At 38.6% G+C, this 18,359-nt stretch overlaps 1 protein-coding gene across 2 annotated transcripts in view; it reads left to right on the top strand.

The window, feature by feature from the left end:
- The window catches only part of MAN1A1 (mannosidase alpha class 1A member 1), a 163,622-nt gene that overhangs the window by 130,335 nt on the left and 14,928 nt on the right, over positions 1-18,359 (top strand). For both annotated transcript variants that reach the window (XM_066248528.1, XM_066248527.1), the window contains exons 7-9: positions 11,449-11,572; positions 12,718-12,811; positions 18,105-18,220. In XM_066248528.1, coding sequence (XP_066104625.1) covers positions 11,449-11,572; positions 12,718-12,811; positions 18,105-18,220 — 334 coding nt within the window. The remainder of the gene's footprint in view (positions 1-11,448; positions 11,573-12,717; positions 12,812-18,104; positions 18,221-18,359) is intronic.

The following is an 18,359-nucleotide window of genomic DNA, read 5'->3' as shown; positions in this document are numbered from 1 at the left end:
TTGATTATGTTGCATACCATCACCCTAAGTCAGGGGTCTCCAAACTACGGCCCGCGGGCCACATGCGGCCCCCACCACACTTCCAGAAGGGGCACCTCTTTCATTGGTGTTCAATATCTACATCCTGTGCTACTGGAGTACTGTATGTGGTGGCAGCGGTGCCGCAAAGTGCGGCGGTGCTTACGTACAGTACTACTTCCGGTGACGCGGGACGCGTGCATCACGGCTCTGGAAGCACGTCATATTGCTTGTTACGGCTAGCAGTGACAAATATGGAACCGGGCATTGACCATCTCATTAGCCAAAAGCAGGCCCATAGTTCCCATTGAAATACTGGTCAGTTTGTTGATTTAAATTTACATGTTCTTTATTTTAAATATTGTATTTGTTCCTGTTTTGTTTTTTTATTTTAAAATAAGATATGTGCAGTGTGCATAGGGATTTGTTCATAGTTTTTTTTTTTATAGTCTGGCCCTCCAACGGTCTGAGGGATAGTGAACTTGGCCCCCTGTGTAAAAAGTTTGGGGACCCCTGCCCTAAGTCATATAGTCTTCCATCACCTTCTATCTGGTTTTCTTTGTGCCCCTTCTCCCCCTCCCCCACCCACTCCCTTCCCTTCCCCACCCCCGGTAACCACCACATTCTTGTCCATGTCCATGAGTCTCATTTTTATGTCCCACCTATGTATGGAATCATACAGTTCTTAGTTTTTTCTGATTTACTTATTTCACTCAGTATAATGTTATCAAGATCCATCCATGTTGTTGTAAATGATCCGATGTCATCATTTCTTATGGCTGAGTAGTATTCCATAGTATATATGTACCACATCTTCTTTATCCAATCATTTATTGAAGGGTTTTTTGGTTGTTTCCATGTCTTGGCCACTGTGAACAATGCTGTCATGAACATGGGGCTGCATGTGTCTTTATATACTAGTGTTTATGAGTTATAGGGGTATATTCCCAGTAGAGGGATTGCTGGGTCATATGGTAGCTCTATTTTTAATTTTTTGAGGAACCACCATACTTTCTAACATAGTGGTTGTACTACTTTACATTCCCACCAACAATGGATGAGGATTCCTTTTTCTCCACAGCCTCTCCAACACTTGCTATTACCTGTCTTGTTGATAATAGCTAATCTAACAGGTGTGAGGTGGTATCTCATTGTAGTTTTGATTTGCATTTCTCTAATAGCTGATGAAGATGAGCATCTTTTCATATATCTGTTGGCCATTTGTATTTCTTCCTGGGAGAACTGTCTGTTCATGTCCTCTTCCCATTTTTTTATTGGATTGTTTGCTTGTTTGTTGTTGAGTTTTATGAGTTCTTTGTATATTATGGATATTAGGCCCTTATCTGAGCTGTTGTTTGAAAAAATCATCTCCCATGTAGTTGACTGTCTGTTTGTTTTGTTGTCATTTTCTTTTGTTGTGCAAAAGCTTCTTAGTCTGATATAGTCCTATTCATTTATCTTTGCCTTCACTTCCGTTGCCTTTGGAGTCAAATTCATAAAGTGCTCTTTGTAACCAAGGTCCATGATTTTAGTACCTATGTTTTCTTCTATGTAATTTATTGTTTCAGGTCTTATATTTAGGTCTTTGATCCATTTTGAATTAATTTTAGTACAAGGGGACAAACTGGAGTCGAGTTTCATTCTTTTGCATGTGGTTTTCCAGTTTTCCCAGCACCATTTGTTGAAGAGGCAATATAAAGAATCTTAACGACTAAAAACATATAAACATGTAAGCTAAAGGGAAATAACAATACATGTAAAATATTTTAACTATGAGTAATAAACCTTGCTTAGAGTATTTCCTGGATTTTTAAATATATAGGTGAATTATAGTAATGTTAGAAATGATATGTTTCTGCCATATATAAATGAAACAATCATCAAATTTTGGGCATCTACTATGCAGATATCTATTTGAGGAGGTGATGGTGGTAAAGGACAGAATTGTATCTCTGCCTTTAGGTCTTATTCTCCAGTTAGGGAGATGAGTTTAAACATGCAGAAAGTTAAAGAACAGAGAAGACGTCACAGGGTTGTCCGTTATGCCGATTCTATTTTATATGAGGGTGTCACTGAGGGCTGGAACAGAATAGACAGTGATTCCATTGTAGTAGTTCATGTTCTGTTGAGGATACCTGTCTCAACAATTTATTCTTTTTCTGTATTCTTTATTCTCCATTGTCCTCTTTATTCATTTTGTCATGGTTTTTCTAAGCTTTATGTCTTTAAAACTTTAGTTGCCACACTGTTTCATAACACAGCTTTACTCAGCCTCGAAACCATACGTTGTAGGCAGAAGGCAGGCAAGTGAGAATGAAGTAGCAGGACAGCTTTATTCTGCGGCATCTGTTCCAAGTACTCCTATGTCTGTCTGTTCTAACCACAAGCTCTGAGCTTGTGTGGTACTCCTTACAGTCTTACATAAAAAAAATTCAAAACTAAGAAATGCTAGCAGTTCAAATTATAAGGTGGTTTAATTAATTGTCTGAATTTCTTTTCATTGCTTAGATTCTTATTAGACGTTAAGAGAAATATCTGAATGTACATAGTTCAGCTTAAAACCACACGCTAATTAACCCTAAATTACCTAGACATCATGTATTTTTTTATCTTTCTTGCTGTTTATTCATCGTTTGGGAATTTTATTAGCATTTAGAAACATTTTACCTCTATAGGTTTTGTAATTTAGCATTTATTTTACTGATCTTGTCTTAACAGCAACTTATTGCCTACCCTGAAGTGTAATGACAACTAATTTGTTAAGTATTAGGGAATGACTCTTCCCCAGTTACTCCCAAGCAGTTTACTATCTGGAAAAAAACCTACAGGGAAGATCTGCTGAACTGCGTAATAGTATGTAAATGTGTTTCATATTACCAGTCAGACGAAGTTTATTTTACTTTATTAACAGTTAATTAGACCCACTTAATTTCTTCCCTAAAGATCTCTAAGGAATAAGTGCCCAGAGAAAGACAGAAATTGTTCTCTGAAAAACTGTTGTACCTCTACTCGTGTGCCTGAGCAAAAACTTAATTGAGTTGCAGTTGATATTCCAGAGCTCCAAAATTTCTGAGCAGGCTGTCTCGGTTATTAAAAAACTTCGCAGGTTTCCTACAGCGTTTGATGACTGCATTGCACACAATCTGGCACAGAATAAGCACTCAATAAATTATGGTTCACTGATTGACTCAGTCATACTTGCTGAATTTGGCAAGATAACCCCAAAGTACTCACCTTTTAAACTATTGAGCAAAATCATTTAATATTATTCTTCTCTACCTCAGAATTTCTGCCAAAAACTTAGTACATTGGTTATGGCATAATGGATAGTGAGGTGTCCTCTCCATTAGTAATTGCTCTGTGGCTTCAGCTGCATCTGAAGATCTATGGTGCCAGAGTTTTCACTTTCATGGACCAAGTAAAATTTCCCCAATTACTGGGCGACTAGCCTTAGTTCGCAATGTTTTTATCTCATCAAAAAAGAGAACGAAAAAGGAAAAATTGCCTACTCTCATCATTTCATATTAAAAGAAAAAGATGAGCCTGACATCACAAAAATGGGAAGGACAGCCTGACCAGGCGGTGGCGCAGTAGATAGAGCGTCGGACTGGGATGCGGAAGTACCCAGGTTCGAGACTCCGAGGTCGCGCGCGGGCTCAGCTGGCTTGAGCAAAGAGCTCGCCAGCTTGGACCCAAGGTCGCTGGCTCCAGCAAGGGGTTACTCGGTCTGCTGAAGGCCCACGGTCAAGGCACATGTGAGAAAGCAATCAATGAACAACTAAGAAGTCGCAATGCGCAACGAGAAACTGATGATTGATGCTTCTCATCTCTCTCTGTTCCTGTCTGTCTGTCTGTCCCTATCTCTGCCTCTGTAAAAAAAAAAAAAAAAAAAAAAATGGGAAGGACATGGATTCAGAATAAAAGGCAATCATTTAAACCGAATCAAATGTAGCCTTTATAAAAACTTACCATCCTGTCCTTACTTTCCTCATTTCATCATCTCTCAACTTTTGGCAATCACAACTTCAGACCACTTCAACTGTGTGATTGTCACCCACGTGACCAGCCTAGAAAGGAGAATTTTTTTTTAACTGGCTATAACAGAGCTATATGGTCTGTTAATTTAAGCTTAATTTAATATGGTCTATAATATATAAGCTTAAATTATTTAGCTGTATTTGGGGTGGAAACCAATGACACAACTCTTTGTATTGGTTTTTAATTTCATTAAATGAAACATGTATAGAGCACCTCTGCTTCTTGGCACTGCCCCCAACTTAAGAGATTACACAGGTGCATGAAGCAAAGTCTGTCCCTGAGGATCTTAGACTCGAGGACAAGAGAGCAATCCTAGACATTCTGGCTACTAGAAGACACTGTAAAACAGAACTTGGAGAATTAAAAGCCTGGAGTCTGTACTCATTTGATTTCGCTTGATCCATAGGTGATTCATAGACCTGTAGAATGAAAGGCAGAAAAAGAGCTAAGCAGCCCAACTTCACTGTAGTCTTGACCCTTGAGTAATGTCTTAGAATGATGATATGTGTTAAACTATTACAACAATGGAGCAGTTGTATATAAAACCTAAAGCCAAAGGAAGGGGATGTCTGGCAAACTAAGATTAGTGGATTACCATTTCTAAAAATGGACTATGCTCTGCATCCTGAGGTTTATTAGAAAGGTACCTGGATTAAAATGCTTGTTTGTAGCTCCCCATTCTCCAATTTTAAAGGACTTGATGCAGTGATTTACAGCAGATGGATTTGAGATATCCCAAGATTTCTAGAGACTACCAAATGGAATATAACAGGCCCACACTATAAAGAGAAATAACTACACAGCGGACATTTATGCCTTTAATACACATTCCCAAATCCATCCTCATTATCAGTTTAGACAATTAAACTAACATTTTTTAGCTGGTATCTTTGTAGACATTTTTGTATGAATATAAGTTTGCTTATATTCACACAGAGGAAAAAAAAGAACTAGACATACCACTAAATTTTTTTATAGTGGCAAAAAATAAAAAATAGCCTCAATGCCAATTAGTAGGTATATGTTTAAATAAATTAGAATTTATCCAAATAGACACTATTCACTCAACAACAATGATAATATACATTGATTGACATAGAAAATGCTCATGAAAAAAAATGTAATATACATATATATATATATTTTTTAAGTTCAGTAAAGTAAAGCTGTTTACATGCCTGCACACCCTAAAGGCATTGAAATGCTTTCTCTTCAGCACTGCTAGCCTTTTCCCGAACCTAGTAATAGACTATCCCAATTTGCCTAATAACTGGACAGAAAACTACATTCAATTACTGCAGTCTGTTTATAGTGGTAGGCAAGGAGATATTACCCAAAGGACAGCTGGAAACAGGACTTTGGCATGTTTGCACCTCATGAGCAGATTACTTAGGGAATTAGAGAGGCTTCCCACTGTCTCAAGCTTTGTAACTCCCAGCCTCGCCTCCAATCCTCAAATAGTCAAAGCAGTATGGAGAGCAAGAATAAACTAAAATAATAAGTATTCCATTTTAATTTTGTGTAAAATAACTACCCAGAATGTGAAGCAAGATATGGCTAATTTTAAAACATAAACTTTGGCCCTTTGTTAAAAAATTTTAAGTTTGGAAGATTTAACTCACATGCTACTGTTCAGAAGCAGTAAGTTGTAGATTATTAATTAATGTGATCAAATGGCTGCCCTTTATGGCCTTTTTTTTCTGTGCAATAAACCTTGGGGAAGTAGTCCTCCCCAGACAAATTTTCCATGTACCACCTACAGTAGAGTCTTGACTAGTTTGAGAATGCCAGTCCCTGGAACTGTTGGTTTAACTCTTAGTGAGGTCTTAAACTGCACACCCGAAAGAATGGCACTGTGTGAACCTTATCAGGAAGGAGGCATTTCTAATAAGTGAAGATGAAATCATTTTATCTCAAAATCAGTGAGCTTTGGGAATACAATTAAATGAACTTTCTAGTCTTTTCCAATTTGTGCTAAAATCCAAAAGGAATAATATTGGATTATCATCTTTTAGGAAATGAATATCCCTGTGTGCCTCTCTATTTGCATATATAAGTAAGACTTACCATAATGTACAGAATGTGGGGGATGTTTTTCCTTCCAAAACTTGTAAACTCCCTTACCCCCAAGGAGTAACCTATATTCTGGACTATGACCTTGCAGGGAGTTTGTTTACTGATGAACTAATCAGAAATTATTCAGGCATGAATCCTCAAGGAAAATTTTTATTGGCCCATTTCCCATTTTGCATAGAATAGCAAGCAGCAAGGAAAAGTAAATTTGAAGGTCATAGCTAATTGAGACTTTCTAACTATTTAATGCTTTGCTTATATATTTATCTGACTTTTTAGAATTGTTTCAGTTCTGTAAAAAAAAATTTGGCCCTTAATTACACTAAGTAGCCAAATGTATTTGTTAATAATGCAGACTGTAGCTGAGCAGTAACTATAACATGTAACTTTAGGTACCTCAATTTAAGATTCTTTTGAAGATACATACCATCAATCTAGAACAACCCTCTAGCTACTTGATTCATTACAAGCTCTAGCAAAAGAATTAGCAGCTCTCCCATGGGATTCAGCCCTGAGTAGAACAGTGTCATTACTGCTGTAGTTTCTTTCTCTGGTGCTATTAACCATTCCCAGGAGGGAGAAGGAAAAACATTTAATGTTCATTGCTTATCAGAGCTATAAGGTCAGTAAATAATTATACCTTCTTGTTTCGCGTGCAGTAGGATGAGGAAGTATAGTGCCACTGCTAATAAAGTATATTCAGATTAAATCTTGAAAGAATAAGGTAATCACATTTTCGAAAGAACCATAGTGGTTCAATTTTTTTGAAGACATGATACTAATTGCAGTTGCCAAAATCGGTTATTTTTTTCTGTATTTTCAAGGAAGTTACCCTTGTAGACTGAAATTTTAAATTAAGTTAAAAATTGAAATATATACATTGAAACCTTGAACAACATTGGAGATGAGAGATACTCCCCCACCAGGTAGTTAAAAATCCACATGTAACTTTTGACTCCCTAAAACCTTAATTACCAATAGCCTACTCTTGACTGAAAACCTTACAGATAACTTAAACAGTTGGTTAATATATTTTTGTATGTTTGTTAAATGTATTATATCCTGTATTCTTACAATAAAGTAAGCTAGAAAAAAAGAAAATGTTATTAAGGAAGGGAAAATACATTTTACAGTATTTATTGAAAAAAGTCTGCATATAAGTGGACCCATGCATTTCAAACCCATAGTGTTCAAGTGTCAACTATATAGCAAATGACACTTCAATTTAAAATGGAAATACTGGCTAGCCTGTGGTAATGCAGTGGATAGAGTGCCAGCCTGGAGCACTGAGGTCACTGGTTCAAAACCCTGGGCTTACCCAGTCAAGGCACATACAACAAGCAATCAATGAACAACTAAAGTGAAGTAACTATGAGTTGAAACTTCTCATTCCAGCCCCCTCTTTGTAGAATCAAATTTTTTTAAAAATCTTTTAAAATAGATGAATGAATGAATGAATGAATGAATGAATGAATGAATGAATGGAAAAATGAGATTGGAGGAAATAGAAAGAAGTGACAGAGTGATAGAAAAATTCTGTTCCAGGATTCCTTGAACCGAAACAAACACTTGGCAGCTCCCCAGATCATGTTAATTGCCTTTTTGTGTATACATTTCCATATGCTGACTCATGGTTTGGACTTAAAATGCAGTGACTGTAACAAAATTGATAATATCTAACTGTTCTTTCCTTTCATGCCTGCCTTATAGAACTAATAGTTTCTGAACAGTTTTTCATCTTTAAAACATTTTTTAAAATACTATTAGTGTTGCTAAAATATATATAAAATAGATAAAGAACACCATGACCGCCTTTAAAATATTGTGATAATGGAAGTAAAGTTAGAGACATTTTATTTTTAATTGAATTTATTGGGTGTCATTGATTAGTAAAATTATATAGGTTTCAGGTGTACAATCTTATAGTATATCATGTGTATATTGTGCTATGTGTTTACCCCAAGTCAAGTCTAAGATATTTTAAATCCGCTACTCCCTGAGATGAGATTCATTTTGGGCCAGAGGTTTAGAAATCTTAACTTTTCATATCATGAGATGCCCAGGGCACTGGCTCCCTACGCCCACCCCCCAACCAGGGGAATAAAATGCTCTCTAGACTCATTTCCCTTTTATCACAACTCCACCATTTTGATGTCAAATGCCCACTGTCCGTATGTCTCACTTTAGATATTAGAGCCATACAAATACATAGATTCCTGAGTAGACTCATAGAATTGAAAGATAAGATCTTGGAGCTCATTCCGTGGGTGACCAGAACTTGATTCTCACTCATTGCACCTGTGCTGTGCAGGTAGACAGCCGTTTCCCTGACACACACATATTTAAGCTGTGAGAGCGCACAGATTGTACCCCAGGCTCTCCCCCTAAACCAACCTTCAAGTTTTTAAACCTTTTGTTAAGAACAGGCAAGGGACCTTATTTAACAGCCCACTCTGATTTCTTGAAGCCCTCCCCCGATCAGCGTATCCATTGATCTTCTGTTTTACTGAAGTACATAAATACTGTGGGTTGGAAAAGTGGTAGCCAAAGCCATTCGTTCATATAAACATGCCATGTATTCTGAACTCAGCATTCTTTCTGTTAGCATGTCATAACCTTTGCCAGAACTTGTAATGTTATTGCTCCCTATATAATTAAACAGTGATAGCCTGACAGCGGTGGTGCACTGGATAAAGCATCTACCCGGGGCACGGAGGACCCAGGTTCAAAATCCTGAAGTCGCTGGCTTGAGCATGGGATCATAGACATGACCCTAAGTTCGCTGGCTTGAGCAAGGGGTCACTGGCTCAGCTGGAGCCCTCACAGTCAAGGCACATACTAGAAAGGAACCAATGAACACCTAAGGTGCCACAACTAAGCGTTAATCCTTCTCACCTCTCTCCTTTCCTGTCTCTCTTCCCTCTCTCTCACACAAAAAGAATAATAATAATTAAATGATGATAGAAAAGAATACTGTTTTCCTTTTCATATGAATGTGTGCAAAGAAGGAGAGAATATATATGTAAAACCTTTTAAATCTTAATAAAACATAACTGAAAATTTTCAATGTCTCTATTTTTCTCTTGATTAACCACATTAATAGCAGGAAATAAATGCCTAGATACAGAAGTAACTTTAATTTTAGTTTAGTACTGTATACTGCTCAAGTTTCCCGTCCAAGTGTACCACTGGACTCTCTCGTCCCCTGGACTGAAAGAGCCAGTCCCTGAGGACCCGGGGGCTGGGCTGCTTTCCGGAGCATGCTGTCCTCCCCTCTCCAGGATGAAGTCATCACTTCCTCCTGTCCTGACATTACCATATGTTGCAGCTTTGGGTTTAATAGTTTCTCTAGAACACAGAAATTTGTAATTTTGCTCAATATGCTTATTGACTTCGGTCAGTGATGGAATGGTTGGACTATAAAAAATAATGTCATGACAACAAATTAATGACCAATTACTGTGTGCATTTGCCATATGTTAATAAAATTTGAAAGTAGCTGTTCATCCTATTTGGATGATTGGATGTTCCTTTTATCTAAGCCAACCATGAAAATAAAAACTGACTCACATTCTCAGAACTTAATAAATATCAAGTATTTCTAAAATGAATGAATATATGATTTTCAGACCTCTTCTGCTTACTTTTCATTAGGTTGGCTGTAAATCAGTGTTTTGGAACAAAGTCTAGATTTTGTTCTACAAAGAAATCAGGACTAAGAGTGAGGCCAGTTTAGAAGCCAGGTAGCAGTGGTCCCCGTTTTCCTCTCTCCAGCCTTGCTCAGCAGCGCCGCAGCAGGAGCAGTGACAGCTGGAAGGGGTGGCCCCGAGCTGGGAATAACGGAAGGAGAAGACAGAGGGGGCAGCAAATCTAGGCACGCCAAGCGCAATATTTAAATGGGGCCAGCTTGGAAAGAGAGGAGTGTGAGAAGTCCATAAGACTAGACTGGGCTCAGTGGAACCTGTGGCTTTCTCTCCTGCCTCCCGTCCCTCCTCTCACCAGCCTCAGGGGCCACCTCCAGTTCCCGGCGAGCCCGTCTGTGCACCTCTCCACATCCAGCTCCTCCCTCTCACCATTCTTCCCTCATGGCTTCTCATGTGTCCTTCAAGAACCTACTCAGGACGCTCCCCTTGTAGAAGCCGCCTGTGACCCCCACCGTGCTGGATGGTGTGTCCTGGCGCTAGGTGCACCGAGAACTCTCCACACGTTTGTCTTGGCATTTACCGCTCTCAGTTGGAATTATTTATGCCTAGATCTTTCTCTCCCATTACACTATAAGGTCTTTGAGAAAAGAATGATTTCTTCATCATAACCATCTTGTAACCCAGTTTCATGAATAGTCCTTGACAAATAGTAGGCACTTAATAAATGTGCTTCTGATATAAAAGCAAAATGTGGGTTTTCAGATTTCTGCAAGGGAATTTATTGATCAGAGGAATCATTTACTTTACTCTATTTGAATTACCATATATGTCTTGACATTTTAAGTGGTTTTCCAGAAATAACCTGTAACCAAGAGTATGACCATGTTTCAGTAGCTTCTTTGTGTATTTGTGTGTGGGGGGGGGGTGGGTGTGTATTTAAGACAAACTCTTTTTAAAAAGCATTTCTCCAAGATGAGCTATGAGGCAGTAATTTTTGAAGCGCCTACCTCTGATCCCTTTCAAATTTGATTTACATAATTTTGCTGACATTTTTTAATTTAAACTAGATTAAATATGTCAGGGAATGAGTCAGTGCCTTAGAAAATATACTTAGCATATAGGTAAAATATTGTTAATAGAGACATAAGAGAAGAAGTTCAGTAAATGGAAATGTTCAGAGAGGGTATGGTATGAGTATAGCACTAATGAATTTTTGAAATTTATCCAATATCTGAGAAAAAAATTGTATATAATATGAATGTCTATAACAGTCCATAGAATCTCAGGCTGAAATTAATTAAAATGTTGAGTGCTTTAGGTGGGATTTGGGGCATAGTGTTTTGGCCTGATTTTGTTTTATATTCTACTTGGAATGGGTGTACATCTCCATATGGCACCTAGACCTTCCAAAATATTTTTCTGTTCATCAACAGTAAGCACATAGCAACTTCTTTGTGACATAAGTGAACAGTAATTTTCAATTTGGAAATAGAAGTGAAAGCCTGAAACTAGTAGCCAAAGACAACAGTGCCGGAGGTTTTTAAATATCCAAACTCGACAATTGCTAAGGAGCCATTAGTGAAAGCTGTCTCTTTCACTTCTGCTATTTAGAGCAGGAAGGAAAAAAAATGGAATTAGTTTGACTCATAACTCCTCGATCTCTTCTCTTCTTTAGTGGGATTGGAAGGAACTGGCCTTGGGCCTCAGGAGGCAGCAGTATTTTGGCCGAATTTGGAACTCTGCATTTGGAGTTTATGCACCTGAGCCGCTTGTCAGGAAACCCCATCTTTGCTGAAAAGGTGAGATTTCCCCCGTGCCTTGCACTGCAAAGCATTGCTCATGAGAAACAATATTCTCTACTGAGAGATTTGATAATATTGGGCGTGGAAAAAAACAACCAAGTTTAATATAGCTCTTTATGAAGTTTTGTTACGTGTAGTATTTATTTAACCAAACTGTAGACTCTCAGTCCTTCCACAATGCAGCCTTTCCATGGAGCCGAGTCAGCATTTCACTGAGAGGTCTAATAGACAACTCCCATGTCAGGGGCTCCAACTCAACCCCCAGACCTGCTTCCACTCCAGCCTTCACTGTCTTGGTAACTGGCACCTCAGTTTACCCAGTCGCTCAGACCAAAACTCTTCAAGTTACCCTGGTTCCTCTCTTTCTGGTAAACTTTCGGTTCAACGCATCAAGAAACCCTTGGGCCCTAGGCTGTGACATCTGCTGCCACCCTGGACCAAGCATCCGTCATCTCTCCCCGGACTCTGCAGTGGCCGCCTGACCGCCACTCCCTCCCGCGCACCCTGGTCACACCAGTTAACAACACGTTTCCTCAATGGCTTCCCGTCACACTCAGAATAAACTAAGCCCTTGTGGCCTACAAGGCCTGCATCTCCCCTTTGCTTCTATCCTCCAAACCCACTATCTTCTCACAGCTTTTCAACTTGCTCCTCCCTCCGGCCAGGCTGCTCTTCCTCCAGGTTTCTGCACGGCCTGCTCCTTGGTGCCTCAATATCTCTGCTCAAACACTTTGCCATCAGCGTCCTGAAGCCACCCTCACCGCTGCACAGCACCTCTGTCCCATGTACATCCTGTGCTTTTCTCCATAGCATTTGTTACCATGTGATAGTGCTGGTGTTGCAAGTGTTATATTTCTTGGTTTACCGTCTGTCTCATCCTGCTGTAATGGACTTTGCTTACCTACTGGAATACCCCTAGTTCCTTGTATGGCATCTGGCCTGCGGTAGATCAGTGTGACTCTGCTTACTTACTACCTATTATTTTTGTAGGCTGGTGGTGACAATCTTTTTTCTAATTCTGCATTCATTTAAATCAACTTATTTTTTTCTCACATGAAAAACTATAATCAAGAAAGAGAGAAGAGTGGCAGCAAAATTGTGTGTTTCAGATTTTCATGGTAACGTTTTATTTTCTGCTGTAGGTCATGAATATTCGAACAGTACTGAACAGCCTGGAAAAGCCACAAGGCCTTTATCCTAACTATCTGAATCCCAGCAGTGGACAGTGGGGTCAATGTAAGTCAAAAACTTAGCATTGTTTGAGCTCTTTATGATACCCAGCACTGTTCTAGTAACAGAGAGAAATAGCAGACTAAAGCACAGTCTTTGGGGAGAATGTTTAGAAAAGGGGAAGGAGGCACAGTCCCTTTAATAAATAGGCTTCTGTCGTAAGACACACCGTAAGTGTTACCAGGAAACTCGAGTATTTATTTTTCGTGGGTAACTGTAAGCATGATGACATATAAGCACATTCAAAGCTATTAAATCAGAAAGGGAAGGTCTAATCAGGGAAGTGTGGGGATGTGAGCCTGTAACAAGCTGGTCATGTGGACAGGAGGGGAAATTGTTCCTTTGTTTTAATGACTATCACAGGGGTTTATAGAGAGGAGCTAGGTCATTCTACTCCATAACATTTTCTTGCTGCTTGACTATCAGAGGAGAGTGGAGTCTGAATCTTTAAGGGTTGGGAAATTAAAGAGCAAACAGGGTACTTTCTCTACTTAATTTTAAGCCAGCTGATAAAGGTTTCTGCCAGAAGAGCTACCTTTAGGTAAGAGAGAGTATTATGCCAAAGTCTCTCACTTGAGATCCTCACAGACTTTGACCAGAGGTTGCATGATTCAGAGTGGGTGACAGAAATATTCTCCAGCTGATTTGGAAAAACAGTGGTAGATTAAGTAGCGACTGAGAACAAGTGGAGAATCCTAAGTGAGACGATGCCTGCTGTGCCGCCTGTTAGAATGTCTTCGCATTTACTCTGAGTTGAGTTGTTGCCTTATATTTAAATATCATATGTTTTTAGGTGGCTGTGCCTCAGTGCTACTTTAGAAGTACTTTGCTTAAAGAATGATTTAGTAGGAAAGAGAAATGCTGAAATCTATGTCACTGTGTTAGTAATGACTAGGGAAGGCCTCCATCGAGATCATAAAACTAGAGTCAAGGTTACCACTTAACCGAAGTGTGGTCTGCAGATCCCTGGACATTCCTGAGACCTTTCCGGGCATCTACAGGGTCAAAGCTGTTTTTATAAACATACTGAGGCTTTCTGCCACTGTGTGGACATTTACAGTTATGTTGCAAAAGTACTGGTGTGTAAAACAACTAAAGCCGTAGTGAAAACCATGACAGGGGCTCCAGATAGGACTAATAGTCACGTTCTAAATCTTCCCAGCAGGTTAAAAACAGGAAGACAGAAAAGTCAGTTTCACCTATGAATGTTCTTAATGAAGCAAAAGTAAATGATTGGTTCTAGTAAATCTTGGGCATCGGACACACACTGTTGTAATATTCCGAGGATTAGATGGAAAGTACTCTTAAAGCACTCCTGCTCCACAATAGGAAATAGCGAGGATGGCCTCATGGACAGGCGTTTGTGTGGTTGTCCGAGGTGTTTCGCAGACACCAGTTTTACTTGACAGAACAGCTGAAGACAAACTGGTTTTTCCAAGTTGGGTAATTAGTGGATGTGTTCTTGAAAATGAGCCTGTCACTTCAAAGAAAACATGTCAGTTGTTGGTGCCAATGATAAAATTTGCAATTCTAAGTGAATTTCAGAATTTTAGATAACTTGTATATGCCACATGAATGAGCTCATTGCCTTTAGCCAACACTTAAAGACCGTTCCAATGAGATGGGTGGTGATATTAACAAAAATGGTTTTTTGGTTTGTATAATGAGAAGTGTCAACATTTGGAAGATCTGCATAATTCAGTGAGCAGTCTTTTCCACAGGACCGATGCATGCTTTTTACAAAGTCGTGTCTGAGAAAAAGACCCATTCAAAGTGCAAGACAGACCAGTGGCTTTTAAGGCAACAGTACAAAAGTTACTGATGTGGTTTCTAACTCTACATTGCAATTAACTGAAAAAAAATTAACCTTTAAAAAAACCACTTGTCAGGTTTTGTTGCAATAACAGAGAAAAATATCCACAGTAATCTGCAAAGACTATTAAAATACTCTCCTTTTGCAACTGTGAGGCTGCATTTTCTCAATCTGTCTCAGCCAAGACAACACATAGAGCGGATTGAATGTAGAGCAGGTATGAATTGCAGCTGCTTTTCCCTGCAGGAAACATCAGAGATTTACAAAAATGGAAAGTACTATCACTCTTCTCACTATTTTTATTATGTAAAATATAATAATATTTTTATGAAAAAAAAACCTATATGTTATAATGGGTATATTGTTGTTTTAAATAAGTTAAAGTAGAAAGGGGTCCTAAGGCTATAAAGAGTGTGAGGGCCATTAGAGTATTTGGGATAAAATAGAACTTGAGTAGCTTTCTAAGGACAAGACGACTGAAAGGGTGAGGGTTTTTAGAGTTCTCCTTATGAAAGATTCAAAAGTTGAAGAACAGGCTTTAGGATTTACTGTTTTTCTTCCTGTCAGGGTGTAGAAGTCGCTAGGAAAAGGGACAAAAGAGTCGGTTGTACTGGAACATCCCAGCTTCACCACTGGGTCACCAATGTACTATGTACTTGGCCATGTTTCCCGGTACAAAGAGCTCTTTATATTTGGATTGCTTGTGGGTCAGTTTCCTGATGGAAAAACAAACAGGGTTGATGAGCCCCGTGTTTCCCCTTGCCCAGCCCCATCCTGTGCTCCAGCCACAAGGAAGGCACAGTTAGTTTTTTATTCTTTAATCAGGGCATCCTTGGCCATTCCCTGTTCTGGGCTTGTCCTGTTTCCTCAGCCCTTTTATCGTCCTTCTGCCTCTACCAAGGCCCAGCTCGGTCTCCACTTCTGGGAGGCCTTCTTATTCCAGACCCGGGTTGGAACTGGTTAGCACCCACTCTTCCTCTGCCTACCGCCTCCCTCCTCCCTCCTCCCTCCTCCCACACCTTGGGTACTTTCCTGTCACAGTCCTTTTCCTAATGATCCTTATACATAGTCATCAGCCTAGGGACCCAAAACTTTGGAGGGCGGTGACTTTGTCTTAGTCATGTTTGTTAACCCAACACCCAACACATAGCATCTTGCACCTAGTGGGTGTTTACTTACTTGAATTTTGTGAAACTCATGCACTCTGTATCCATTTTGACTGTCTTTTAATCTTTTAAAAAGCTTCTGTTTTAAATAGTGGTTCTATTTATTCTCTTTGAACAGTTTGCCTCTGCTTCTCAATTGTGGCTGCAAGGCAGCATCTAGTCCTGAAAACCGACAATATAAATAAATCTTAGAGGACAGTTGAGGCCAGACGTGGGGCTCCTTGTCAACAAAAAGAACAATCATCACCTTTCTTTGATTAATATAACAATACTAATATATATTTGTATAGTATCACTAGCATCATTGGGGGATTGCTTTGAGGAAAGAAGTTCAGGTTCAAGTGATGTCTACAGAATTAAAATATGAAGATTTTAATATTTTTTATCTTGATTGTTTTGTTTTGTTTTTCCCCCCTTTTAAGCATTGGGAATCCTTTTATGAGGACCTATTTCTATTGGGAAGAAAAGAATAAATTGCCCCCTGTAGAGAACAGCATAATATTTGTGTGATTATAGTACACATGACCTTCAGAGCATTTGGGAATAAAAATGCCCCCTATGTTCTTTCTAGAACTAGGCGGTTCTTTCCTGCTGGCAAAATCAGGCATGTTCTCTCCTACATCCACTAAGATATTTACACAGGACTCTGTTGCCAACACAAATAGTCATCCAGACACAGGGGAAGCTTAGTGAGTGATATGCTAAAACCTCAAAGGGACTTTCTCTTGCTTAGAACCTCCATGTTTATTCTGATTCTTTCCAACTATGAAAATTTTATAGGCAGGAAATTAAAAATAGAAAATCAACTAGCACTTACCAAAACTAATTAAAATACATGTATTACTATGTAATCCTTTTTCCTTTTTAAAAAATCATCAAATGGACAAACTTGTTCCTTTCTTGCGTTATAGAATCATAACCCAAGGGGGATGAAAATGAAGCTGCTTCTGGGGTAGTTCTCAGCTCTTGTTGCTTTAACTCTGCGGGACTCGGCTGGAGCACGGCCATCACTTCCTATTACTTTACTTAGTCCTTGTTATTTGACAGGAACAGGACAGTGATTTGCTTTACCATGCATCACTTGCATTTGTCTCCTGCAGTCATGTTTATAACAACAAGGCTTATTATTGATGAGATAGGTCCTAGCCTATTTAATTTTTAAATGTCAGAGGTTTCCGTGGTGATTTATTTAGGAAACTATAAAGGTCACTTCAAACATTGCTATTTTAAGAACCAGTTTTACAATTGTAAAAACTTAAATTTTATGTTAAAATTAAAACTATAATTCTGGACTTTATTAATGAAATCACATATTCAACCATTTAAAACTGTAGCCCTTCTGGCTTGAATAGGTATAGCCTTTCATAAGACTGAATTAAAAGATTTTGTTTTGGTCAGTTGTTTACTGAGTACCCACTCAATGCAGTTTTTCCAAAATAAGTGCATCTTTATTAATGTGCAAGTTCTCTGTGACTTCTAAGAATGATATTTCAAATAGATTACATCGTTTTTATAGGTAAATATACTTGAAAAGCAAAAGTATTAACTCAAGCAGCAGGTAAATGAATCCGTGTGTTGTTGCAGAGCAAGCAGGTGAAAATGCAAGACCGCGTAGGTCCAATCAAATTCCATTTACCAAGGTTGTAATCTCATCGAGCATCGATAAGCCTCAGTTATCTCACTTTTAATGAGGGTACCGTGAGATTGTTGGTAACATATGTAGTGGATCTGGCATAATAAATAGCGGAGGAGGATTGTGGGAATGGTGTATAAAGGAAGAAAAAACTTCTGCCCTATCTTCTTTCTTACTACCCCACCCAAGGATTTTGACCCTTCGGATTGATAACACTAGAAAACCCATCTAATAACAGCAGTAATAATAATAACCACAAGAAGCTGAGGAGCTTCTTGGTTTATTGCAAGCCACTTTTAAAAAGATTTGGTAATACTCAATTGCTTTTACATGATTTATATTATTGAGAGTCGAAGCAATTAAAAATTTATTTGAATATATATTGTAAAACATTTTAATTTGGTATTTTTACTAGAAAACCAATTTTTAGAATTGGGAGGATTATATATTTTCTATCTTTATGCTCACAAAAGTACCCTGGTAATTATGTAGAGTGTATCGCATTAGTTACTGGCACATCTGCTCATTTCAGAATGCCTTTCTGAAAACAAGAGATTTGTTGGAATTTAAATGTAACACTGAGTTGCAGTTGACGTAGGGTTTTACGTCCTAGTTGCTAATGTGATTTTGCTGCATTATCTGAATTAAAGGCTGAATCACTCTAAAATTCATTTTCCTCTCTTGCAGATCATGTATCAGTTGGAGGACTCGGAGACAGTTTTTATGAATATTTGCTCAAGGCATGGTTAATGTCTGACAAGACAGATCTAGAAGCTAAGGAGATGTATTTTGATGCTGTTCAGGTAAACCCAATAGTTAAATCATCTTTGCCACTCAGATCTAACTTGTAACTTATATATTAATCAAGCTTTAATGAAAAAATGGAATATGGAATACTACATGGTGGATTACAAATCATTTCCAGTTAGGTAGGGTAAAATT

Source organism: Saccopteryx bilineata, chromosome 12 (assembly GCF_036850765.1).
Source record: "Saccopteryx bilineata isolate mSacBil1 chromosome 12, mSacBil1_pri_phased_curated, whole genome shotgun sequence".
NCBI lineage: Eukaryota > Metazoa > Chordata > Mammalia > Chiroptera > Emballonuridae > Saccopteryx > Saccopteryx bilineata.
The sequence above is the reverse complement of the archived record's forward strand: the minus strand, read 5'-3'. Positions and strand labels throughout refer to the sequence as shown.